At 39.0% G+C, this 26,869-nt stretch overlaps 1 protein-coding gene across 1 annotated transcript; it reads left to right on the top strand.

Annotated features, from left to right (window-relative positions):
- The first annotated feature begins 75 nt into the window (after window positions 1-75).
- On the top strand, window positions 76-25,499 carry LOC128655668 (uncharacterized). The gene is made up of 6 exons (XM_053709252.1): window positions 76-204; window positions 2,841-2,993; window positions 13,992-14,099; window positions 14,381-14,455; window positions 15,893-16,006; window positions 24,521-25,499. The coding sequence occupies exons 2-6, from the start codon at window positions 2,942-2,944 to the stop codon at window positions 25,108-25,110; spliced, it is 939 nt and encodes a 312-aa protein (XP_053565227.1). The 5' UTR covers window positions 76-204; window positions 2,841-2,941; the 3' UTR covers window positions 25,111-25,499.
- Window positions 25,500-26,869: the final 1,370 nt, after the last annotated feature.

Here is a 26,869-nt window from a genome sequence, read left to right as displayed (position 1 = left end):
AATGGAGGTCACATGTTTCCTGTCAAGAGTGGAGCTCGATTACTTTAAGACACCTGTCTACAGCTAGACTCCCTTGGGAAGCTTTTGGTGTCTCGCCCCAACTACTTCCTATAGTTCTCTTTAGCTGGTGGTTGAGGCAATCAGAAGTCCTTTAGCTGGATGGGAACTAGCGTAATTCGTCTCAGTGTTAAACGGTTTTCAAAGGTAAACACGAGCAAAGCCACATTCATATACTGTCATATACCTGAATACACTTTACCAAACAAGGTCTGTGTTTGTATGCATGTGTGCACGCTTATGAGGCAGCAGGAACTGGTGTGTGTTAGAAGGAACCTCTCTGTTACATTTTCTATATGTATATAATTAATTAACTAGTTACGAAAAAGTGTCTCACTTCAGCTGGGTCTAGGGAGAGGCTTGTGTGTTTGAGTGAGGCAGAGGGAACCTCTGTGTAATATATATCTGTATATACAGTACTGGGCAGGGTGCTGTGTGTTAGGCAGTGGGGTCCTCTGTATAATATATATCTTAATATACAGTACTGGGCAGATTGCTGTGTGTGAGGCAGAGGGGTCCTCTGTATAATGTATATCTTTATATACAGTACTGGGCAGGGTTTGTGTGTGACCTCTGTATAATATGTACCTGTATAAACAGTACTTGGCAGGGTGCTGTGTGTGAGGCAGATGGAACCTCTCTCTAAATATATATATGTATATACAGTACTGGCCAGGGTGCTATGTGTGAAATCTGTATAATATATATATATATATATATATCTGTATATACAGTCCTGGGCAGGGTGCTGTGTGTGAGGCAGAGGAGTCCTCTCTGTAATATATATCTTTATATACAGTACTGGGCAGAGTGCTGTGTGTGAGGCAGAGGGGTCCTCTGTATAATATATATATATATATATATATATATATATATATATATACACACACACACAGTACTGTCAGGGTGCTGTGTGTGTGAGACAGGGACCCTCTGTTTAATATATATTTGTTTATAAAGTACTGGGCAGGGCTCTTTGTGAAGCAGAGGGATCCTCTCTATTATATTATCTATCTGTATATAGGGAACTGGGCAGGGTGCTGTGTGTGAGGCAGAGGAAACCTTTCTATAACCTTTCTATTTTTTTACTACAGCACGTATGATTCAGTACTTTTTTTTAACACTGAATGTTTGTTAGCATATGTAGCAATCTGCAACAGACAGTGTTGCCATTTTTACATTGCCACTCCTCCATACAAAAGTAGCTATAAGGTTTCCTTTTTCTTCTTTCTTTTTGATACATGTTACTTTTTGATACACAAGTAGCTATTATGTTTTGACTATAAGATTAGTCACTTTCTATTTCCCAAACCACTTATTTATCCTCAGGACACTGTACACAACTTTAACACAGTGTTACCTCTCTATACACTTTTCGTTATATTGTATTAAGTTTCCTAAACATGTACTCTTGCATTTTATTGATTACAATTGATAACCACTGATAAAACATTTTTTTTATAATCTCGATCTGGGTATGGTCAGACATACTGCCAGACACTGTATATAACTTAAATAATGTTACACTTGTTTACATAATACATCTCTAAGCTCCTATCTTGTATATCTATATCTAATATTAGGAACGATTGTGTTGGGCTATCGTTTACCTCCAGTGAGCTTGTGCGGTATTGTCACAAGGCACAGAACACTATAACTTTTTGTCTATAATATATATCTGTATATACAGTACTGTGTAGGGTACTGTGTGTGAGGCAGAGGTATCATCTCTATAATATATCTGTATGTACAGTACTGGGCATTTTGCTGAGTGTGAGGCGGTGGAAACCTGGTACGTCAGCATTTAGTTTTGTTCTACTGTGTAGTGTACTTCACAATTAACCATAAAGCCTGATGTGCTGCAGAGATGGCACTGGTGACAAGGGGGAAAAAACAATAAAGGTTTACTTATTTTTTTTCCCATGCATTGCCACAAACTGGACTGTAGTATAAAACAATGTATGGGCACACAAGATCATGTTTTAGAGGTTTGTCACTGATTTTGACACATGCTCTCAAAGTTACACCCCAATATCTATACAAATTACACCAGTTAAATGTGTTGGGGACCAGTAACTCATATATCACTTAGACTTTTTTTTATTACAAAGAGATGAGATTTAACCCATTGGATGCCAGTAACACACAGAGTGTAGTTGGTTGACCATTTAGCTGTTGCCATACACTGATGCGTAAGTACATAATTTCTCAAAATAAAGCAAGTCAACCCTCTGTTGAAACCAAAATTTGAATTAGTTTAAAACTGAATTTTATTTTTTATTTAAACCTTTGTAGTTCTTTGAAAGATGAACTGACGCTAAATGTGTTATCATAAATTATTTAGGAAATAATGACTCCCGTGCTGTTTGTCATGTAAATTACACAACAATCAGTTTTCCATGTGTTACTCCCCCCCCCCCCCCCCCCCCCCACACACACACTGGTTTTTAAATACAAAGATGTACAAATGGTTAGAAACCGCTTCAGTATAGGGTGTCAAATGGCTCAGAAATAAAAGGGTTAAAGATCTACAATTAGTGACCTAAATATATGTATTGTTAGAACAGTTTATTTATGTAGGGATTTATTTATTTAATACTCATTGTTTTCTGTTGGATTAATCAGTTTTATTCACTTTAATCCCTTTGTGACCAAGCACAGTGATACCTGAATCCTGGTCTGTTTATGATGCTGACACAGGTGTTGCTCACACATATTTCACAGCATTTACCCCTATGACAATGAACTGTACATGAGACATCTCTCTCTCTTTCTGTGTTTAGGCTCCTGTTACTGTGATGATCACGTACAATACACATCACTGCATTTGTCCGTAAAGGAGAAACATAAGAATATCTGACAAATTCAGTTGCTGAACAACACAATGTCTGAGAAGACCGAGAACCAAACCTCAGACCTTCCTGTTGCATACAAAGGTAAGCAGGACGTCACATGCATGTCACCTGGTTTTGTCATCAGAATGGGATAATATTTACAGTAACCAACCAGAAACCTCAGTGATCTGATTACCATAAAAGGATTTAACAGTAGTGTGCAGAAGTTTATACTAAGCAGCATTTAAAAAACCTTTACCCTTCTTAAAAACAAGTTCAGCACCAAATGTTCACGGACAGAACATAGAATTGTAAGACACTTTTAAATTCACTTTTATTATCAAATGTATTTCTGTATCCTTTGTTAAAAAAGCATAACATATTAGCACATTTTCTTTCATACCCACAGCAGCAGCAGTGCACTACTGGAATCTAGCTGGTGATTGGTGACTACTAACATTAAAGGGACAGTTTACTCAAAAAATTTCTCCCCTTTAATTTGTTCCCAATGATCCACTTTACCTGCTGGAATGTATTAAATTGTTTACAAGTAGCTCCTTTACCCTTGTATTGGCATTTGAAATTGTTGATTTAGCATTTGGTATCCCCACCTATTCTGAAAGTTTGTGGCCGCGCGTTCCAGCTATAGATAAGCTTTGTAAACACAGCCAGCAGAAGAAATTACACTCCCAGTCAGTTATAGCAGAGATAAGGTAATACAATGTTGATTTTCCATTGTTCTCTCAAAGTACTGGTGATTGTTTTAAGGACAGATATAAGATAAAGAAGCAAGTATATGTGCACAATGTGATACAGTAATGAGATCTGATTATACCTACAAGCTCAACCCATTTTATTAGGTTGTGGCTTCAAAACACAAAATCAGAGCTTTAATATACACAAATAAGCCTTAAAAAGCTAATTTTCATAAATTTTTTACTCTGCAGTTGGTAAAAAAGCAATTGTAAACACATTAAGGGAAAGTGAAAAATCCTATTGGCGGAATAGGAAATAGCATGCGCCAATTGTTAATAATATGTAATAGTGATAAAATTCATATAGTGGTATAATTTATAGTGAAACTGGAAAAAGAAAGGAGCAAATATGTATTTGGTGATAAGTTATGAAACTAGAAAATAATTTCTGAATAGTGCAGGTGATATCTAAATGGTGCAAATAAGAAAAAATTGTGTCCTGGTGGGTAATATGTGTAAAGACGGGATGCTTGATGATACAATAAAATCACATAAAAAATATATGTACAAAAAACAAATGCATAAAGAAAAAACGTTAAAATATCAAGAATATATATGAATATATATATTGGTGATCAAGCAATTCTTAATATATAACCAACAAACTTATCGTGATTAGAGTCCCAAAATGTGTATGTATATATTGGTGATAAAACAATTCTTATTATATGACCAACAGACTTATCGTGATAAGAGTCCCAAAAAGAACGGTGCTGATAAGTGAAGCCGACAAATATCAATGTCTCTGCTAGCACATTTCTTTCAAACTTGTAGATGTTTTAGTGGTCAGAAGGATTCACAAAAGGAGCAGGCAGCTGGTCTTGGGTGTGTCTGATCGAAATACACAATCTCTAAAAATGGTAAAGGAAAAGACAGCGCCTCATAGTGCAAATAAGTTCCAACAGTGATGGATAACACTGAAAAGATAACAGAAGGTAATATACTCACAAGGAGATTGGCACCTTTGTTGAAAGAGGTGCAAACAGGCAGGCTGACATTTAAAACAGCAGTCAGTACGCTGGAGCCAAAAAGCGGTTCAGCTTTCCTGAGTGGGCCGCTGCAAACTCTCCTCTTTGGACGAGGGCAGAATGTTCAGATGTTGTGCTGAATAAATGAGCAGCAGGCAATATTGTATTGGCAGGCGAAATCAAAAGCAATAGTGCTAAGATGCATAAAGTTAAAAACACTTTATTAAATGAGCTTAGGACGCGTTTCTCGGCCGCAAGCTCCTGGCCGTTTCATCAGATAAAATGTACATTTTATCTGATGAAACGGCCAGGAGCTTGCGGCCGAGAAACGCGTCCTAAGCTCATTTAATAAAGTGTTTTTAACTTTATGCATCTTAGCACTATTGCTTTTGATTTCGCCTGCCAATACAATATTGCCTGCTGCTCATTTATTCAGCACAACATCTGAACATTCTGCCCTCGTCCAAAGAGGAGAGTTTGCAGCGGCCCACTCAGGAAAGCTGAACCGCTTTTTGGCTCCAGCGTACTGACTGCTGTTTTAAATGTCAGCCTGCCTGTTTGCACCTCTTTCAACAAAGGTGCCAATCTCCTTGTGAGTATATTACCTTCTGTTATCTTTTCAGTGTTATCCATCACTGTTGGAACTTATTTGCACTATGAGGCGCTGTCTTTTCCTTTACCACATTAAGGGAAAAACTATTTTACAGTATACTGTCCCTTTAATCTCTTGTTATTGGCTCACCAGATGTGCTCAGATATCTCCCAGTAGTGCACTGCTGCTATGGAGCTGGCTTTAGCTATTTGTTTATTTATTTTGCAGGAGTTAAATATATAGTTATATGCAAGCAACACTGCAATAATAAAATGCTGTAACATATTAGAGCATTTTTTTCCCTGCACTTTAATGTCCATTTAAATGGGGGCTAATTGGTAGATAAACTATGTGCACATTGCACACATTGTACCCACTAATCAGTGCTGCTTCTATTAGTGCTGAGATCAGTACCAGGCACTTGCACATGATCTGATGTAATGTTAAACAATGGCTAAAGCATTTTTTCAAGGCACTGTGTATTGTACAATTTCTTGCACTAATGTACATGGACTGTAAATCAATCAAGTGAAGAAAGGCTAATTCAGCACCAGTGTTGCCTGTGCTAGCTGCTGGACTTCACACCAAAGCCCCAAAGACAATCACAGTTTAAAAATTGCAGCAGCACCAAGAAAGTAATTTCAAAATGTATTAAAGTACAACAAACGATTCAACGTTTCGGACACTATAGTTCTTAATCATGCATACATTGATACAAGTGTAACACACTTAAATACCCTTTACATAGCTCCACCTATTGTGACATCACAATTTCACTGCAACTTGTCTGAACATTTTAACCTGTCTGAACATTTCACATTTGAAAAGTTCAGACAGAATGCAGTGAAATTGTGATGTCACAATAAGTGGAGCTATGTAAAGGGTTGGAAATCTTTTCTTTTGTAAAGATTTAAGAATTACACCATTCATTAGTTTAAGTATTAGAGAATTAAATGCACCTACTAATTTTTCAAAACGAAGCTGGCATATATTAAATAATTCTATTTTAATTTTGGCAGAAAACGTCACCAACGACCGCCCCAAAAATAAAGGATGGACTCACTCATTCATGCAGTTGCATCGGCCAATAGCATGGCAGCACAAATAGCACAATTTTTAGATGCAAACATGCATGATAACATTGTTATCTGTATCTTACTATAGAGCTTTTGCGTCTTGGATTATTTGTCCTGCATATTTATATTTCCACACTATCTACTAACTAAAGCTGGGTAGAGTAGACTGTAATTAGAAGATAAATCAAATATTTCACATAGTGCAGGTCCAAAGCAAGAAAGAGTCTCACTTGGAATTATCCTATTTTAAGCCTGCTTAAACAATAAGATGCGCAGTATCACAAGGAAAATGTAATATAATAAAATGAACCAAGATTTAATAGATCATAAAACAATCCATTTAAATGGATATCATGGGGGGGCGTGGCCTGGCTAGAGACATAATTTTGGAGCTCTGTGTGGGGAAGTGAGCGGAGGCTTATCGGCACCACAGAAAACGGCTAGAACTATCATATTCCACTGTGGGAGGCAGAGGAGGTCTCAATGATATGCCAGATTGGAGCCGAAAAATGTGTTCACAGTGTGAACATCTGGATAACACAAGAGCAACAGATCCCATCACGGAAATGGCGCTGACGCCATCTTGCTTCCCACATGGCGATGCAGCTCTTCAGTGTCACAGCCGAGATACGACAGAGACCATATGAACAGCACACGGATGGGTGAGATATCTATAACTACAACCGCTGAGCTACCACTGCCACTTGGGCCAAGCTACCACGCGGCATAAGAGAATAAGGAGTTGCAACCGCATGACAGTCACAAAGTGTATGTAAAAGCATAGATGCTACAGAGCCTAACAGTTGCAGCGCGAAGCCGATATAGTATATCTCCCCCACTCATCGACATCTTAACCATAACAAAGGATTCAAAGTTGTTTGAAACAGTTACTCGATAGCAGTCATATTCACTTTGTTTCTTTAATAATAATAAGAAGAGGGGGAGGAAGACTTATGCTCTTTTCACTGCGCAATTAAAAACAGTCTATATACACAAACAGGATATGCAGTGCTGAAGAAGCATTTCTAAGAGGAGCAACTGGGTTGGGCATTACCAAACATTAAACTACATTTTGGTACATATAGACTCTCAGTAACCATAACCTAAGAAAAGTTTCTGTATAACTTGCAATGAATAACTTTTAAGTGGTTGGAAACACATTTGATAGCAGATTATTACTAACCACATAGGTCAATATTGAACCAAGGACTTTCATAATACCGGAAAAGACTGATTTATCCCACATCACGCTCTTCAGCTGACAGGCCAAGACTGAAAGTCTAAAAACTTAAGATGTCTTCTAGACAAGTAAAGAAAACTGGTTTAACAGGCAAACAAACAGCTACCACTCTCTTTTTCAAATCATCTAAAGGGGACAAGACTACGGAGCTGCCGGAATCGGAGATAACTATCTCATCAGACCAATCCTTTACTAGCGGATCTAGTACACTCGACCTTACACCGGTCACCAAAGCAGATTTGAGAGATCTAGTGTCTAAACAAGACATCAACATGAATTTCGAAAAAATGTGGACAAAACTAGACTCCATACAAACAACAATGACTGAGAGTCTAACGGAACTAAAACAGGATATACAGGAGCTAGGTATGAGGGTAGATACACTGGAGGAGAATGAAAACCTAAGAGATGAAACAGCAGATAAGGTATCACAACAAGTCCAGAATCACAAGCAAGAAATAGAAGAGCTTCAAGACAAATTGGAGGATATAGAAAACCGCACGAGAAGGTGCAATATTAGACTCAAGGGAATCCCGGAATCCATAGCACCTACGGATCTACAAAGCTACTTACAACAGCTATTCAAGGCCATTACAGGCCACAAAGAAGAAGATCACTTTCAAATCGAAAGGGCACATAGAGCCCTAAGGGCCAGGCCCAAGGGAGATAAACCACCAAGGGATGTCATAGTTAAGCTGTTACGCTTTCCAGACAAGGAAGCAATTCTCTCAGCGGCTAGGCAGAATCCAACATTCAAGTTCCAAGGCTCAATAATCCAATTCTTCCAGGATCTATGTGTGCAAACACTCCAGAAACGATACTCCATGAAGCCCCTAACCCTGCTGCTCCGTAAAAATCAAATACCCTACAGGTGGGGCTTTCCATTCGCCTTAATTATACTACACGAAGGAAAAATGCTGACAATCAGAAAACGTCAAGATATTTCGGAAGCATGTTCATATCTGAATCTAGAGCCTCCAGATCTACCGCCCTCCGAGCAAAATGCAGAAGAGGCTCCTAACTCGCACAGGGAAAACAACCACAAAAGAACCAAGTGGACCACAGTACAGAAAAAAAGACCAAAGTGACTGGTGACTCTATGTGGAAAGAAAGCTGCTACTGCAAGATCCGAGATGGAAGCTAATTACTGATCAGATGAGTATGATCTGATGAACTTAATCTTCTTCTCTTTTTTCCCTTTCCCCCCTCCCCGGATTTGACTTGCTGAAAGTGATATTTCCCCCATTGATTACAGCTGCCAAGTTTAGACCTTTCACACAGACTCAGGGTGATTAAACCCTTATTTGTGAGGAGTTGTCTTGTTTACTATGTTTAGACTTAACATTTGTTCCTTCAAGTTTCACTTCTATTAGAAAACTGCAACATGCTTAGGCATAAGTCGTATTCCTAATGTATGTTATGAAAATGTGCTGATTTGCTTCCGCTCCCATGACCGCTGCTCCGAGCTGATTCTTTCTTTTTTTTTTCTTTCTCTCTCCTGTCGCCTCGTGGTGGCGGTCATGGCAGCTCCCTACATCTAGTTAGATGTTCAATTTTTTGTATTTCAATATGAAATTTTTGTGTTCTCAGTTTGACATGTTAATAAGTTTATTTTTTATTTATGTTCTCATGTTTGTGTGGCCTTTAAATGTTTGTCAGACAGAGTATAAATGCCGACTGCTACACCTACCATTCACTTTTGGGTCTGTTACCATAAGACATGGTTACACACTTAACACCCGTGACCTCATTATTCTCTCACACAATGTGAGAGGCCTTAACACCAATATCAAACGCAAGGTGGCCCTTACCCAATATATAAAATTGAAAGCTAAGATCATCTTTCTCCAGGAGACACACTTCACACAAACCCTGATCCCCAAGTACTGGCACCGACAATATCCAACTCATTTCCACTCCACAATAGAACAGAAAAAAAGAGGGGTCTCAATACTTATACATTCTTCCCTACAATTCAAAACAGATGAGGTCATAAGAGATTCTGAGGGAAGGTTTCTCATTGTTAGGGGTCGTACACAAGGTATGAAGATCACACTATGCAACGTATATGCCCCAAATGAAGGCCAACACACCTTCTTTCGACAGATCTCCCGCATGTTAACACAATGGTCCCACTCCAGAATAATACTCGGTGGAGACTTTAACATCAATATTTCAACTCACTATTCTAGGATGATAACTAAACCCTCAAACAACTTAGGCAACTATCCATAGTGAAATCTATAAGGGAATCAATGTCAGAACATAACCTACTGGATACATGGGAAACAATATTTGGTAACATCAATGTCATTAAGGATTTAAAAGCAGGCAAAGCTGCATGCCCCGATGGCCTACCCAGCGAGTATTATAAGTTATTTAAAGTACCCCTAATAACCCACCTACAGAAATTATACAATGATATCATGCTAGGTTCCGATATTCCCATTGATTTACTTCGAGCCAAGATTATAGTCATCCCAAAACCAGGAAAGGACCCTAAGTGGTGTAATAACTATAGACCCATATCTCTGATCAATCAAGATCTTGATGAAAATTTTGGCAAATAGACTCCAGACGCTACTACCCCGCCTGGTCCATCCCGACCAGGTGGGTTTTATTAAGGGTAGGGAAGCCCCAGATAACGTGCGTAGAACCATAGACCTAACCGACCACTTGAAAAGGAAAGGGACGCCTTCTCTGCTCCTTTCACTGGACGCGGAGAAGGCGTTCGATCGCATAGACTGGACCTATATGTTCCAGATACTTACCACAATGGGTTTTGAGGGATCATTCATGAAAGCACTAAAGGGGATATATTCAAACCCTAAAGCAACGGTCAGTGCAGCAGGCTACATGTCCAGGACCATAGACATAAAAAACGGAACAAGACAGGGTTGCCCCCTCTCACCACTCCTGTTCGCCTTATGCATGGAACCACTAGCAGCAGCCATTAGAAATGCAAACGATATCAAAGGTGTGATGATCCGTAAATCAGAATATAAGCTTTCGCTTTTTGCGGATGACGTTTTATTGACCCTGACAGACCCATTCAGCTCCCTGACTAACCTTTATCAGATCTTACAAGACTTTGCAGAGATTTCGGGTTATAAGGTAAATGTTGACAAATGTGAGGCCTTGCCACTAGCACTAACTCCCCATGCCAAAAAACTGACTGAAATCAACTTCAATATAAAATGGGCTAAGAGTTCACTCACCTACTTGGGGACAAAAATTTCAGACACTCACAATAGTTTGTACAAGCTAAATTATTCCCCACTATTTCAATCTATTAGATGAGATCTTAGATCCTGGAGGAAGGGGACCTTCTCGTGGTACGGGCGCCTTTCGTCCATAAAAATGAATGTGCTCCCGAGGATCTTATACCTCTTTAGAGCACTTCCGATCAAGGTCCCTCCCTCGGAGCTCCAGAAACTACAATCAGAACTAATCTCATTCTTAAGAGGGGATGGTAATGCTAGGATAGCATCTCGTACATTAACCAGACACAGACGCCTAGGAGGAGTAGGAATACCACATTTACAAGATTACTATTTAGCAGCTAGAACAGCACAAGCTTCGCTCCTCCAGAAACCACTAAGGGAGATTCTCTGGACAAGAATAGAAACTGATAGTATAGAACTGGATTACACGGATGACCTTCTGTGGAACTCCAAGAAAGATGTACACCAAGACAGCCGAAGCTTACCCTCAACAGTAGACACACTTTCACACTGGGAACAAATAACAAAGCATCCAACGGTGCTGCCCCTAGGCACATGGGTCAAACCGATCAGACTCCTGCTTCCCAAGGAAACTCACAACACAATAGATAAGTGGGCCAATAAAGGTCTCTACAGGGTGGCAGACTTTCTCATCCACTCACAAATAATCTCATTCAATCACCTACAGGAGCAAATAGCCCCACACAAACTACATTGGTTCCTTTACCTCCAAATCTCTTCGGCCCTTAAGTATGATATCTCCCGTGGGAAACACCCACCTACAGTTTTGGAAAGGATATGCTCAAACCTGACCAGGGAAAAGCAACTCATTTCTAAACTATATATATAACGATTCAGGACACTCATTACACAGATAAATCGCCTATAGTGATAAAATGGGAAGAAGATGGGGTAGATCAGCTTTCAAAAAATGAATGGGACCAATTATATTTTGAATCCTGCAAGGGGCTCATTAGTGCGGATCATAGGGAAAACTCTATAAAAACAATATTTCGATGGTATCTTACACCCCTAAAAACATCACACTATTCTGTAAATAAGTCCAAATTATGCTATAGAGGTTGTGGGATACAAGGATCTTATAGACATATGTGGTGGGACTGCGAACCCATCAAAAAGATATGGAGAATGCTCAATGACCTCCTCCGTAAAGTTTTAGACGAACAGATAGTACTAACCATAGACCAAGCACTTCTTCATAGGCGATTGCTCAATTTGAACCCTGCCATTAATAAATTCATTAAAATACTTTGTACGACCACTAGAGTTTGCATAGCGAGGCACTGGAAAGATGGACCCCCTACCTGGAAAGAGGTACTAGATAAAATAAAAGACATCTACGCAGCATCCGAAAGGGTAGCATGGATACAGGGAGACACAGAACAGTTTAACAAAATATGGTTTTATTGGATAATGCACTCGACGACGGTGGATAGGTAGTAGACTCTACAAGTAGAAGACTTTGATAGAAACTCTACAAACTCTGTGCACATAGATATAATTAGGCCAAATGACGTATTCAGTTTAGACTCCAGACGCAATTAACCCACAACACAGACATGATTTAATGTTTATTTGTATTCTTATTTTTATTTTTTATTCAGGTTGGATAATTTTGATTATTCATGGTATTTATCATGGATCAGTGTTAAGGATTTATGAGTTAAAAAAATGTTCCCATGTTGATTCAAGATGACTCATTGTCTGAGGCACTGTACTTATTGCTCTCAGGATGTACACGCTGTTATATATTCTGTGATATGGAAACAAATAAAAATAATTTCAACATAAATGGATATCATAGCTAAAAAAAAATCAATACAATGATGCTAAAAAATCATAAATAATGACACAATACAATAACCACTATGTGGAAAGAAAGTCACTTGTAAGTCCCAGGTCGTGTAAATAGCCACACAAAATAAAAGGTGCAAGGCATACTGCACATGCAGGCCGCCATTAATATTCTACCTAGGTAGAACACTCCAATTTGATATGCATAATGAGGATCCGGAGGGGTTTGGCAGAAAACAAAATTTATATGTAAAATTACAGGTAAACCAAAATAAATTGCTTAACGATGTTATTTGTGAATTATAAGTATAGTTTGAGATGTTTGTAAATCTGAAAAGTTGTTTTTTTGGGTTTCCTATCCCTTTTAAGTGTGTTACACTTGTATCAATGTATGCATGATTAAGGACTATAGTGTCCGAAACATTGCATTGTTTGTTGCAGTTTAAGACATTTTGAAATTACTTTCGTGGACTGTGTATAGCCAGCCATACTATCTATAGGGCAGCAGTGCTTGTCATGAGTGTACTGAGGTACACACAGAAGTGTGATATATATATATATATATATATATATATATATATATATATATATATATATATATATATATATATATATATATATATATATATATATATATATATATATATATATATCTATCTCAGGAGTGTTTGTAACAGAATTATACATACAATGCTCAGACATGTGCACGCTCCTGTCCTGAGTATACTCTGATTTTGTTTCTTGTAAATGCAAGTTTGTCAAAAGAACGGAGATAAGGGGGCAGTCTGCAGAGGTTTAGATACAAGTTAATCACAGAGGTTAAAAGTGTATTAAAGTAAATGTAAAGTTTCATCAAGTAGTGCCCAGTTTTTAAAAATACTGTTAAAAACTGGCACTTTCATTGATCAAACTTTACATTGCACCATATTTGTAGAAATAATTATTTATTTGTCTTGAAAGCCGCTCCAGTGCTTCGCCAGCCCGTTGCAAGCCTCTTCCTACGTCAGCAGTGACGATTCCAGCATCCTCCAATCACAGCTTCCCCCACCCGGGGGAAGCATTGCCTAAAGCAATGCCGTGATTGGAGGAAGGCCGAAATTGTCATTTCTGACGTAGGAAGAGGCTTGTGACGGGCAGGGGAAGCGACATCATCAGCGATCCGACTTTCAAGATGAAGAGGTAAGTATTTCTACAAATATGATGCAATGTAAAGTTTCATCAATGAAAGTGCCCCTGTTTTTAATAGTATTTTTAAAAACCAGGCACTACTTGATGAAACTTTACATTCACTTTAATATAACAGGGTTGGTTATGCAAAACTGAGGAATGAGTAATAAAGGCATTATCTATCTTTTTAAACAATACAAAGTACATATTTTTGTTATACCCTGTACTGTGTACTATCGGGTAGTTTCCTGCTGTAATTACAGGGCGTCTAGAGGAAAACCCAGGCACTGGGCTATTAAATGTGAAGAAAGAGGATGAGACAGATGACATGAATAGTCATCGGACTGAAATACATTGGACTCTCCCTGCTGGTGAGTAGTAATACGTGAGAGTCTGCCGGGGCTGTGCACACAGTTACTTACTGCGCTCCCTTGTAGTTTACTGTATGGTTTATAAGAGCAGATAACACAATGATTTAACCCTTGCTTAGTTCATGTTGTATTTTTATACTGGAATATAGAGGATCATGGCACAGAAACAAAAAGTAAAATAATATTGTCTGTCTGGGAAATAAACAAACTATTTTATGGTAAAGATATAAAAAAAAACTAGATCATGTGATATAAAAACTGAATCTGCTTTATTTGTATAGATGAAGATAAGGCTGATATAGTGAAAGCTGAGATAACAGAAGATCTGTGTGTAAGACAACAGCTGGAAGCACCAGGTGAGAAAACTAGTGACAGTGTCAGCCCAGGGGAGTGTGCACGTGTGTTCTGTCTGAGCAATGCGGGTTGCAGGTGAGTGAGTGTGCCCATGTGTTTCTGATGGATGCATGTTACAGATGAGTGTGCACATCTGTTGATGAGTGTTACAGGTGAGCGTGGACGTGTGTTGTGTCTGAGCAATGAGGGTTACAGGTGAGTGTGGACGTGTGTTGTGTCTGAGCAATGAGGGTTACAGGTGAGTGTGGACGTGTGTTGTGTCTGAGCAATGAGGGTTACAGGTGAGAGTGGACGTGTGTCTGAGCAATGAGGGTTACAGGTGAGTGTGGACGTGTGTTGTGTCTGAGCAATGAGGGTTACAGGTGAGTGTGGACGTGTGTTGTGTCTGAGCAATGAGGGTTACAGGTGAGTGTGGACGTGTGTTGTGTCTGAGCAATGAGGGTTACAGGTGAGTGTGGACGTGTGTTGTGTCTGAGCAATGAGGGTTACAGGTGAGTGTGGATGTGTGTTGTGTCTGAGCAATGAGGGTTACAGGTGAGTGTGGATGTGTGTTGTGTCTGAGCAATGAGGGTTACAGGTGAGTGTGGACGTGTGTTGTGTCTGAGCAATGAGGGTTACAGGTGAGTGCGGACGTGTGTTGTGTCTGAGCAATGAGGGTTACAGGTGAGTGCGGACGTGTGTTGTGTCTGAGCAATGAGGGTTACAGGTGAGTGTGGACGTGTTTTGTGTCTGAGCAATGAGGGTTACAGGTGAGTGTGGACGTGTGTTGTGTCTGAGCAATGAGGGTTACAGGTGAGTGTGGACGTGTGTTGTGTCTGAGCGATATGGGTTACAGGTGAGTGTGGACGTGTGTTGTGTCTGAGCAATGCGGGCTACAGGTGAGTGTGCACATGTGTTGTTTCTTAGGGATGCATGTTACAGGTGAGTGTGCACATGTGTTGTATCTGAGGAATGTAGGTTACTGTTGGGTTTACATCTATATAATGTCTGTGGTACACAAGTTACATTTGAGTGCGCACACGTCATGTCCGAGGCACATGGTTTACAAGTGAGTGTGCATATATACTATGCTTAAACGTCCCTTTCAGCTAATAATAATGTTGAGATAGGTTACAGGTGAGTGTGCGTTCATGTCTTGTCTGGGGTATACAGGTTAAAGGTGAGTGTGCACATGTTTTGTCAGCATTACGCCATTTGCAAGTGAGCTGTAGAGAACTAAATGTATGGGGAACTGATTCATTAGGTTTATTTTTGTAATAAATTGGGCATCTGTGATAATTATCTGCATAGTCTGTTGGAGCTCTACATATAACTGATAATAATAATGTACCCCTAGTCATTTCTGGGTGGCTGTATAATTTTATTTCTATATAAGGAATGAGACAGATATTTATTCATTCAAAAATGCTACAAGCAACTTATAGATTCTCACTGTACAGGGCGCATGAATGTGACACCACCAGATGGCTCAGCGGTTGAGCACGGAGGAGAACCGTCTGTGTGTGATCAGCTGAAGACCGAGGAGGATGACGTTCCAATAAATGCGACTGGAGGTGAGTAGCGCATATTAAAGGATCATTATAGTAAAAAAATTGCATGCTCTAATCCTTTAGAACATGTCATTTTAATACTATCAACCCCAGACAAGTGTGTTTTTAACCACCACAAAGGCGTTAAACACACAGTAGAATTACCACTCAGGACTCGGAGCACTGCTGGTCCCGAGCGGAAAATGCTGCTGATCCAATCAGCAGCGCTAGCTACACATAAGAGTTGTGAGACTAGTGCTGCCGATTAGATCAGTGGTGTTGTCCGCTTGGGATCAGCAGTGCTTTCCGAATCGAGAGCGGCATTTCTTCTATGTGTTTAACCCCTTTGTGGTGGTAAAAACACACTAGTCTAGGATTGATAGCATTAAAATGATATGTTCTAATGGATTAGAGCATGTAACTTTTTTTGCTATAATAAACCTTGAAGTAAAGGTAAGATTCTGTGATGGCGACATTTTGAGCCAGTTTACAAGTGGAGTGCTAAATATATAAATATATTGTGCGCTCTGTTATTACACACGTTGACCTTAAAGGGACAGTCTAGTCCAAAAAAAACTTTCATGATTCAGATAGGGCATGTAATTTTAAACAATTTTCCAATTTACTTTTATCACCAATTTTTCTTTGTTCTCTTGGTATTCTTAGTTGAAAGCTTAACCTATGAGGTTCATATGCTAATTTCTTAGACCTTGAAGGCCGCCTCTTAAGAATGCATTTTAACAGGTTTTTCACCACTAGAGGGTGTTAGTTCATGTTTTTCATATAGATAACACTGTGCTCGTGCACGTGAAGTTACCTGGGAGCCATCACTGATTGGCTAAACTGCAAGTCTGTCAAAAGAACAAATAAAGGGGCAGTCTGCAGAGGCTTAGATACAAGATAATCACAGAGGTAAAAAATATATAAATATAACTGTGTTAGTTATGCAAAACTAGGGAATGGGTAAACAAGGGATTATCTATCTTTTAAAACAATAACAATTCTGGTGTAGACTGTCCCTGTAATGCGAACGTGAGCTTGCATTTGTATTGCTGGGAAGCGTTGCGTGCACGAGAGTGCGCTTCCATAGGCTCCAATGGGAGCCTCTTTCTCATGCCTTGAGACACGGCATAAGAACCTAGCGCAGCAAAGAGGGTAAGTTGCGCAGCGATTTTAATATATATGTATATGATTAAATATATATTTACAGGGAACACACAGTTCCCATAGACCGCAATGTAAAGGCACTTTGCAGTGCCGTTTTTTTTCTAACACCCCACACCCGCTCACTTTAACCCCTTAAAACTGCCTAGTGCCGTTTTTTTTTTTATCAGAAAAAATGCTACTTTATATTTTTTTAAATAATAAACTAAAAGACCCTTTATTTTGGGGGGCATTTTAGAAAATTAGCCAGAGGTCTGTGGCCCAATCCGATATGCAGCGTCGCCCGCAAAAGCTGGCGACACCAAATTTTGCGCTGGTTTGGTATCACATATACAGCGTAACATAGAAGTTACGCTTGTATATTTCACCCTTCGGCCGTAGTTTTTTGGCCCATAGAGTGATATACCAAACCCGCGCAATTTGGTATCCAATATACAGCGTAAGGACTTACGTGGCGAAAATGGAGAAATCTTACTCCATTTTCACCTCGCCACAAAATGTAGGCGTAGTAAGCCTTACGCTGAGTAATGGAGCCCCGTAACTCCCTAAACTACCTGCAAAATAAAACCTAACACCTAACGCATGCGCAATGTCTATCTACCTGTCAACCACAATCCCCCGCCGCAATACCTAATAAAGTCTTGTAACCCCTAAACCGCCGCTCCCGGACCTCGCCTCCACCTACATTATATGTATTACCCCGTAATCTGACCCCCCTACACCGCTGCCACCTATATTAAATGTATTACCCCCTAATCTGATCCCCCTACACCGCCGCCACCTATATTATATGTACTACCCCCTAATCTGACCCCCTTACACCGCCGCCTCCTATTTTAAATATATTAATCCCTAAATCTAAGTCTAACCCTAACACCCACTAACAATTATTATTGAAATAAATTTAAATAATATTAATATTAACTAAATTATTCCTATTTAAAACTAAATACTTACCTATAAAATAAACCCTAAGATAGCTACAATATAATTAAGAATTACATTGTAGCTAGCCTAGGGTTTATATTTATTTTACAGGTAACTTTGTATTTATTTTAACTAGGTACAATAGCTATTAAATAGTTAATAACTACCTAGTTAAAATAATTACCAAATAATTACCAAATTACCTGTAAAATAAATCCTAACCTAAGTTACCATTACACCTAACATTACACTATCAATAAATTAATTAAATAAACTACAATTATCTAAACTAAAATACAATTAAATACACTAAACTATATTACAAAAAACAAACCAACACTAAATTACAAAAAATAAAAAAAGATTACAATAATTTTAAGCTAATTACACCTAATCTAAGCCCCCTAATAAAATAGCCCCCCAAAATAATAAAATTTCCCTACCCTAAACTAAATTAAAAAAGTAATCAGCTCTATTACCAGCCCTTAAAAGGGCCTTTTGCGGGTCATTACGCCCCAAAGTAATCAGCTCTTTTACCTGTAAAAAAAAGAACAACCCCAACCCATTACAACCCACCACCCACACACCCCTACTCTAAAACCCACCCGATCCCCCCCCCTTAAAAAAACCTAAGTCTAACCCCCAAGTGGTCCTTACCTGTCCTGGAGACCGGCGGAGAAGTCTTCTTCCAGGCGGCGACCTCTTCTTCTTCCAGGATCCAGCCGGAGCGGAGGAGTTTAAGACAGATGACCGCGGAGCTGAAGACCGTCCACTCCGGAACTGAAGACCGGCGATGCTGGAACTGAGGACCGGAGCCATGGAGCGTGGAGGATCCTCTTCATACGATCTCCGCCGTACACTGAATAGGAATTCAAGGTACGCGATTAAAAATGGCGTCCCTTGAATTCCTATTGGCTGATTTGAGCCTTCAAATTCAAATCAGCCAATCGGATGAGAGCTACTTTAATTCTATTGGCTGATTTGAATAGCCAATAGAATAAGCTACTGTAATTCTATTGGCTATTCTAATCAGCCAATAGAATATAATCAACCTATATTAGATTCTATTGGCCTATATAGAACCTATATCGGATCGCGCCCCTGATCTCTGGTTAATTTTATGAGCGCTAATTGCTATCACGCACCACTTGTTATCTATCCCTTTATCTCTTGCTAATAACAGTTATATTTTATCAGATGGTTACACAGCAGATACAGGTTAAAAGATAAAGCGAATAAAGGGGCATTGAACACTAATTAAAAAAAAATGTAAACGTAGTATAGAGATTATTCCTTGCCTCCCTCTATTCATGGATGCTGCCATGTAGAAATCTGTCTTTCACTATATCCCAGTGCTGATGTGTTTGCTTTTGTGCAGCCACTCTACTTCATACCTGCAGTGTAACCTAGGTTCCAATATGGCAGTACCCATGATGAGAGGGAGGTGTATGAAATGTATTTAGTGTTTAGCGTCCCTTTAATATTTGGAGATCAGTTCAGCAGTAATCTTCATTTTGTATGTAATGATTACAAAGCAGCAGTGTATTAAAGGGACAGTCTACACCAGAATTTTTTTTGTTTTTATTTTTTTATTGTTATCACTTTTTACCTCTGTGATTACCTTGTATCTAAGCCTCTGCAAACTGCCCCCTTATTTCAGTTCTTTTGACAGACATCCATTTTAGATGATCAGAGCTGGCTCACCAGAACTCCATGTGCGTGAGCACAATGTTATCTATATGACACATGTGAACTAACACCCTCTAGTGGTGAAAAATTGTCAAAATGCCCTGAGAGAAGAGGCAGCCTTCAAGGGCTTAGAAATTAGCATATGAACCTCCTAGGTTTAGCTTTCAACTAAGAATACCAAGAAAACAAAGCAAAATTGGTCATAAAAGTAAATTGGAAAATTGTTTAAAATTACATTCTCTATCTGAATCATGAAAGTTTATTTTGGACTAGACTGTCCCTTTAAGGTTTTGTGCTCCCTCTACTGATATGCACTGTACATATTATAAACCAGGGCTATATTCGATAGGAGAGAAACCAATGGTAATACTTGGCATGTATACAGACTCTAATTGTCTCATAACTTGGCAATGTCCTAATACCGGAATAAGCTATAAGGAGTGGTGGTGCTGTGTATTGAGTTCAAATTTGAAAACAGAATAGGTAAAGAAGCCACAGAAAAATAATACACATATAGCACTCTAGAGTCTTTGGACACTGTAGCTGTAAAGGGTATATTGTGTATTGATCTTGATGGGGAGAGCGTGTTAGAAAAAACCTAACACCTACGATCGCGGAATGAAAAGCTCCGTAACGCAGCCCCATTGATGTCTATGGGGGAAAAAAAGTTCCATTTAAACCTAACACCCTAACATAAAAACCACGTCTAAACACCCCTAATCTGCCACCCCCAACATCGCCGACATCTACATCAAGTTATTAATCCCTAATCTGCCGCTCTCGACATCGCCGCCACTATGAAAATTCATTAACCCCTATTCTGAGGAGAATTGCCTGGTATTTCGGGACTGGACTGACCTAACTTGGCGGGATCAGACTAATATACTTCAGGAAAGTTTTCTTCTGTGAAAAGCACACTGGTCTAAAAGAGGCTCCTTCCGTGTGGTAAATCGCCATAGAACTAGCTGATGAGCTGTTCGTTCCTGGTAGATCGCTTCTCTCTTCGTATGCAAATGTTTAAATAGTGTTTGCGATGCGGGAGTGCCTCGGTTTAGGGGTTAATATGTAGTTTATGGGTGTTAGTTTACTTTGTAATACTTTAGTTATGAGTTTTATGTTACAGTTTTGTTGCGTAAAACTCATAACTACTGCTCTCAGATGGCGGTACGGATCTTGTCATTATATGGTGTATTGCAAGCTTTTTAGCCTCGCCGCAAAACTTGTAATGGCAATGCTATGGAAGTCCCATGAAAAAAAACATAATTTTTTACGAGTGCTGGACTGACGTTGCGTTACAGGCTAAAAGGCTTGCAGTACAGCTACACCGACAAGACTTGGCTCCGTTGCTGTTTTAACGCTGAAATGACCATTTTTTTAAAAGACGAACGCACAACTTGCAATCTACCTGATAGCTCATCAGTGAAAGTTACGATATTTACAAGCTCTGCATGGATTTGCAAGTGTGATATCTTTCCCTAAGGCAAAATATTTATTGTGTTAGATGAAACTGTAAGTCTTAAGTTATAACATTTGATTCAGTGAGCTTTTTGTGAGAAATTGTTACAAAGGTGATAATTCCAATACTCGCAAAAACGACAGCTGTATGTATATGCAGCCTGCTAGTGAAATAGGGTTGACAAAAGGTTCCTATAAAGGACTGATGTACTCCCCTACTGGCAACTAAAATAAATAGCAGTTGTGTTACTCTTATGTAATGTTAGCTAAATAGCAGGCGTGTTACGTACACGTTATGTTAGCTAAATTATAATAACCTCATAAGAGATAGAGTAGCACTTCTCCCAGAATGGTGCCTGGGTAAGGCAATATATGCACAGTCTTTATAGCTTTTATTGTATTAGTGCCTGCGACTGTTAATAGGTTTGCCTTTAGTCTGGCTATACGTTAACCTAGCGCTGTAGTAACACACTTTTCATTGTTGCTCTAATTGCTGTATCAACGTTAACATTGCGGTTAGAGAGGTGCTAACTTTAGATTATAGTTTATATTTAGCTTGCTGCCATGAATAATTAACGCCTAGATTTAGAGTTTTGCGGTAGATGGGGTGCGTTAGCTACGCATGGTTTAGGTCTAACGCGCTGAGTTTTTTAAAGCGGGTATTTAGAGTTTATAAACAACCTTCTAACGATACTCCTAACGCGTGTATTTCACACGCGGAATCCCGCCCGCGTTAGACAGTCTCCCATAGAGATCAATGGAAAAACAAACAAACACGCTTTTTTCATCTAACACTCAATCTCGCGAGAAATACGCACAGCTCGGTCATATGACGTATACCACATAATGCACAACAATAACACGCCGCAAATGTCACAACAACAATCACTAAACAAAGTACATAAGCATTACACATTCTGAAGCGGGGGGAAATTTTTAATAAAATAAAATACAGGGAATACGCATATCATTTAAGATGTGGAAATACGGAAAATAACAACAAGGAAAAAAAAATCACAATCGTACACTAGCAAAATACTCGCATTCAATATTACTATATATTAGGACAAACATACATATACAACACTTCACTAATACCACACCATCGCAAATTAACATTTACACATAATACTATGGGACAATGTTATAGAAAACGAGCACTATGACATCATCACATTCTACACATTCCACAAATACTAACTCGAAATGAGCATGCGCAAATTCACACACCTAATACACATTGCACAAATACTAATTACTAATAAAGCACACCTGAACACAATTTACAACGCAAACCGGTACATCATTAAACATTTACACAGGGTATATAAGCACCACACAAGCATGGCTTCTTTGACTGTGTTGCTGGTGGGTTTTTGGAGATTGGAGCTTAGAGATTTTGTGCATTATTGTGAGTGAATTAGTGTGAGAGAGTCAGTTAGTGTTATCGTGTGTGAGTTATTAAGAGTTAGTGGTAGTGTGAGTTAGAGAGTTAGTGGTAGTGTGAGTTAGAGAGTTAGTGGTAGTGTGAGTTAGAGAGTTAGTGGTAGTGTGAGTTAGAGAGTTAGTGGTAGTGTGAGTTAGAGAGTTAGTGGTAGTGTGAGTTATTGAGAGTTAGTGGTAGTGTGAGAGAGTCAGTTAGTGGTAGTGTGAGTTAGTGAGCAACAGTTGGTTTGGGTGAGTGTGCGAGTGCTTTTTCTGTACACTTAACACATTTACACGCAAACACATTCAATACATACATACACTTATCAATAACACTACATACACTCCATACCCCATACCCTCTCATACTACACTCCATACCCCATTCCCTGTAGTCCCATTCCCTTTCATCCCATTTACTCTTATCCCATCCCCTAGTTACATTTAGTTTACATATCCTCCTTTTAGTCTTCTTCTTCATTTTGTTTATTTAAATACTCCTTACCCTCTTTTATTTATATCCCTTTCACACTTTCAGCACTTTTTTGGTCTTTTTAGTTCTTTATTTTGACCCCCTTTCATTTGATCACACTCACTTTTTGTTTGCTTATTTGGGGTTTAGTTTAGGGAAGAGATAGAGGGCAGGCAGGGGAGAGGGAGGGGGAGAGGAACAGGGCAGGAAGCGGGGGTGGAAGAGGTGGGTGGACCCAGCCACTTGGTTCAAGATGAACAAGTGGCTGGGCTCAGTGGCGGACAGAGTAGGGCTTCACAGTCCGGGAAACAGAGGGCATCGTCACAGGGGAAGGCCAAGGCGACTAGGGAGGCAAGGTTTTCTATGGAGGAGAAGGAGGCCCTCGTAGAAGCCTATATGGCCAGGTATAGGAGGTTGCAGCATCAGAAGACCACCCCGACTGAGAAGAGGAGGCTCTGGCAGGAGATAAGGGATTCAGTCAATGCAGTGGGTGGACGGAATAGAGATATGGACTCTATTAAACATCGCTACCAGGACTGCAAGATGGATCTTAAAAAAAAAAAAAAGATAACCCGGGAGTCCCAACATGCCGCAGGAACTGGTGGCGGCCCTGCACTGGTAGTCGATTACTGCCGATGGGAGGAAATGTTGCGTCCCAGCATCTCCGAGGTGGATATAGTCGGTATTGGAGGAATCGATACCGGGAACCTGCCATTCTCATCTGACGGTAAGCTCATTTAAGAATAAATTAACATACGAATGTATTTCAAGGGACACTATACGCAAACATTTCCTTTCATGATTAAGGTAGAGAATACAATTTTAAACAACATTCCAATTTACTTATATTACCTAATTTGCTTCATTCTTTAGATATACTTTAATGAAGAAATAGCCATGCACACGGTGAACCAATCACAGGAGGCAGCTATGTGCAGCTACCAATCAGCAGCTACTAAGCATATCTAGATATGCTTTTCAGCAAAGAATATCCAGAGAATGAAGCAAATTAGATAAGAAAAGTAAATTAGAAAGTTGATTATAATTGTATGCTTCTAAATCATGAAAGATAAAACATTGGGTTTCATGTCCCTTTAAGGATAAGATTAATGCTATTACGCTGTTTAACACATTATTACGTAAACGCATTCACAATTACTTTGCGGTTACATTAGTATCTAGGCTATAGGTTAGGTGTGCATTTAAACAGACTGAAAACAAACGCTAAAACATTCAGATTGACCAGAGATATCACAAACACGGTTTAGAAAATGCGGAAATCGTATTGATTGTTAGATTTCAAAGTGGATTAATGAGGCTGCATTTGTAATTGTATCGTAAGCTAAGTAATTTAAAGCTTTATTTGTAAATATGCTAATATATACATTTATTTTTCAAATATACAGAGTCTGGGGAGGAGGCAGCACAGCAACTACCGGCTCCTCCTTTTCCCCGGGATGAGAGTGGTGGGGATGAATCTCCACCTCGGAGGGAAGAGGCCCCCCTTGACGAAGAGGCCGCGGAAGCAGAGGAAGAGGCCCCTCAAGCACCAGCAGGCCGCCGTGCACCAGCAGGCCGCCGTGCAAGGGCACCCCGCCGTGCACAGCAAGAGGAAATAGCGGAGGTGCGGGTTCTACTAGACTACATTGACCAGATGCGTAACTCCCGGATCCAAAATATAGAAGGCAGAAATAGAATTATTGAAGGCCAAAACCAAATCATTGAAGGCCAAACCCAAATCATACACCTCCTTACTCGAATAGAAGAAGGCCAAAACAGAACCTTTCGACTCCAACAAGAGATGTTTAATTTCTTCCGGGAGGCGCATGCTGGTCTGCCTCTTGCTGGTCTGCCTCCTGCTCCTGGGCCGCCATCTGCTGGGCCTCCTGCTCCTGGGCCGCCATCTGCTGGGCCTCCTGCTCCTGGGCCGCCATCTGCTGGGCTTGATCACGTAAGAACGCCATCCAATAAAAGGCGCATCCTTGATCGCGTATAAACGTCAGTCAATACAAGGAATCATTGGACAGCCTGGCAGGTGACGTCTTAAGCAACATGGCGCATCCGAGATCGCTGAAAAACCGCAGCCAATACAAGGACTCAGTTGATAGCTTGGCATATCAATAAGAAACGTATTTATATTTTAGTAACTAGTATGTGTCTATATTGCTATCTAGGAATGTCACGATAGATAACGAAATACTGTGATCTATAAAATATAATACATTATCGAAAATAAGGAGATATTTAATTAGAAGCAGAGGATTTATAACTAAACTATTTAGCAAGCAGCATGTTTTAAGTACAAATTAAATCAATATTGGTTACACGATTATGTACGACATTGCAATTTGAAATATATTGTTACAATAAATGTAAATATTTGGATTTTTGTGTTTCCTGTCCCTTTAAAAGAAAATTAATGCTAGGAGATGCATTAGTAAAATAGGGATGTGTTAGATATTATATGTTAAAGGGACAGTCAACCCCAGAAATTGAATTTTAAAAAATATAGCTAATCCCTTTATTACACATTACTCATTTTTGAACAACAGTTATATATTAATATACATTTTACTTCTGTTATTATCTTGTATCTAAGCTTCTGATGGCTGCCCCATTATTTAGGTTCTTTTGACAGACATGCAGTTTAGCCAATCAATGCTCACTCCTAGGTCACTTTACGTGCATGATCTCAATGTTATCTATATGAAACATGTGAACTAATGCCTTATAGTAGTCAATATTTTTAAAACATTAGAGGCAGTCTTCAAGGTCGAAGAACTTAGCATATGAACCTCCTCTGTTTACCTTTCAAATAACTATAACAAGAGAACAAAGCTAAATGTTGAATAAAAGCTAATTAGGAAGTTGGTTAAACTCGCATGCCCTATTTAAATCATGAATCATCTTTTCGGACTTGACTGTCCCTTTAACTATAGCTATGGTGTATATCTTTAACATTTAAAAGATACACATGAGAAATACATATGCCATTGATGTTTTAAGATATGTTTAGATTGTTTTGGAATAACAATAATGACACATGTATTGATCAAACGTGTCATTTATTCAAGTTGAAATATGGTCAGCCTACCTCTAGCCATATATGGGAGGAGAAGTATTTTTTACAAATATTTAGAAAAACATATTCCTCATCTAAAATATGCGCATTACACACAGATATTGATTTGGTTACACTACTACAATAAGATAGAATTGAAATACATGTGCTGTCAACATTACAATAAGATTGTTTATTAATAAGATTATATGTCCTTGTTCATGTAAAAAGGACAAAAACGCTTTAGAAATGGAAATCCATTCATTAACAATTGTGGTCATCATCACTTAAAGGGACATGATTTTTTTTTAAAAAAAAGAGGATACACAGAGAGAATACTATTTCAATAAAATGAACACTTTACAGGGATTATATCATTGTATCAATCCTCGGATCATTTGTTAAAGGTGCATCAATTCACGCAGAGTTTATAAATAAACACATGTATGTGAAATTTGCAATATACATATATATACAAAAATAACAATCTATATATACATATATAAATGAATTACTATACTAATCATAATCATGCAATGATAAAGCTTTACGAAAAATATATAAAGACAAATAATAAAATTAAATTGGAGATGTTAATCTTAAAGTCATTTACAATTGTATTACATATATGATTCAGGAAACACCATTATTTTTGCTAAGGTCCCTTTAAGGATTAACCAGATAAACTAGAGAT

The sequence above is a fragment of the Bombina bombina genome, chromosome 4 (assembly GCF_027579735.1).
Source record: "Bombina bombina isolate aBomBom1 chromosome 4, aBomBom1.pri, whole genome shotgun sequence".
NCBI lineage: Eukaryota > Metazoa > Chordata > Amphibia > Anura > Bombinatoridae > Bombina > Bombina bombina.
Note: the sequence above shows the minus strand (reverse complement) of the source record. Positions and strands in the feature narration are given on the sequence as shown.

What these genes read in the sequence shown, in the direction of transcription:
- LOC128655668 (XM_053709252.1), top strand. Translation starts at nt 2,942, where the DNA reads ATGTCTGAGAAGACCGAGAACCAAACCTCAGACCTTCCTGTTGCATAC. An exon ending in ACATTGGACTCTCCCTGCTG is followed by an intron (nt 14,100 to 14,380) that starts GTGAGTAGTAAT and finishes TTATTTGTATAG; the next exon opens with ATGAAGATAAGGCTGATATA. An exon ending in TCCAATAAATGCGACTGGAG is followed by an intron (nt 16,007 to 24,520) that starts GTGAGTAGCGCA and finishes TCAAATATACAG; the next exon opens with AGTCTGGGGAGGAGGCAGCA.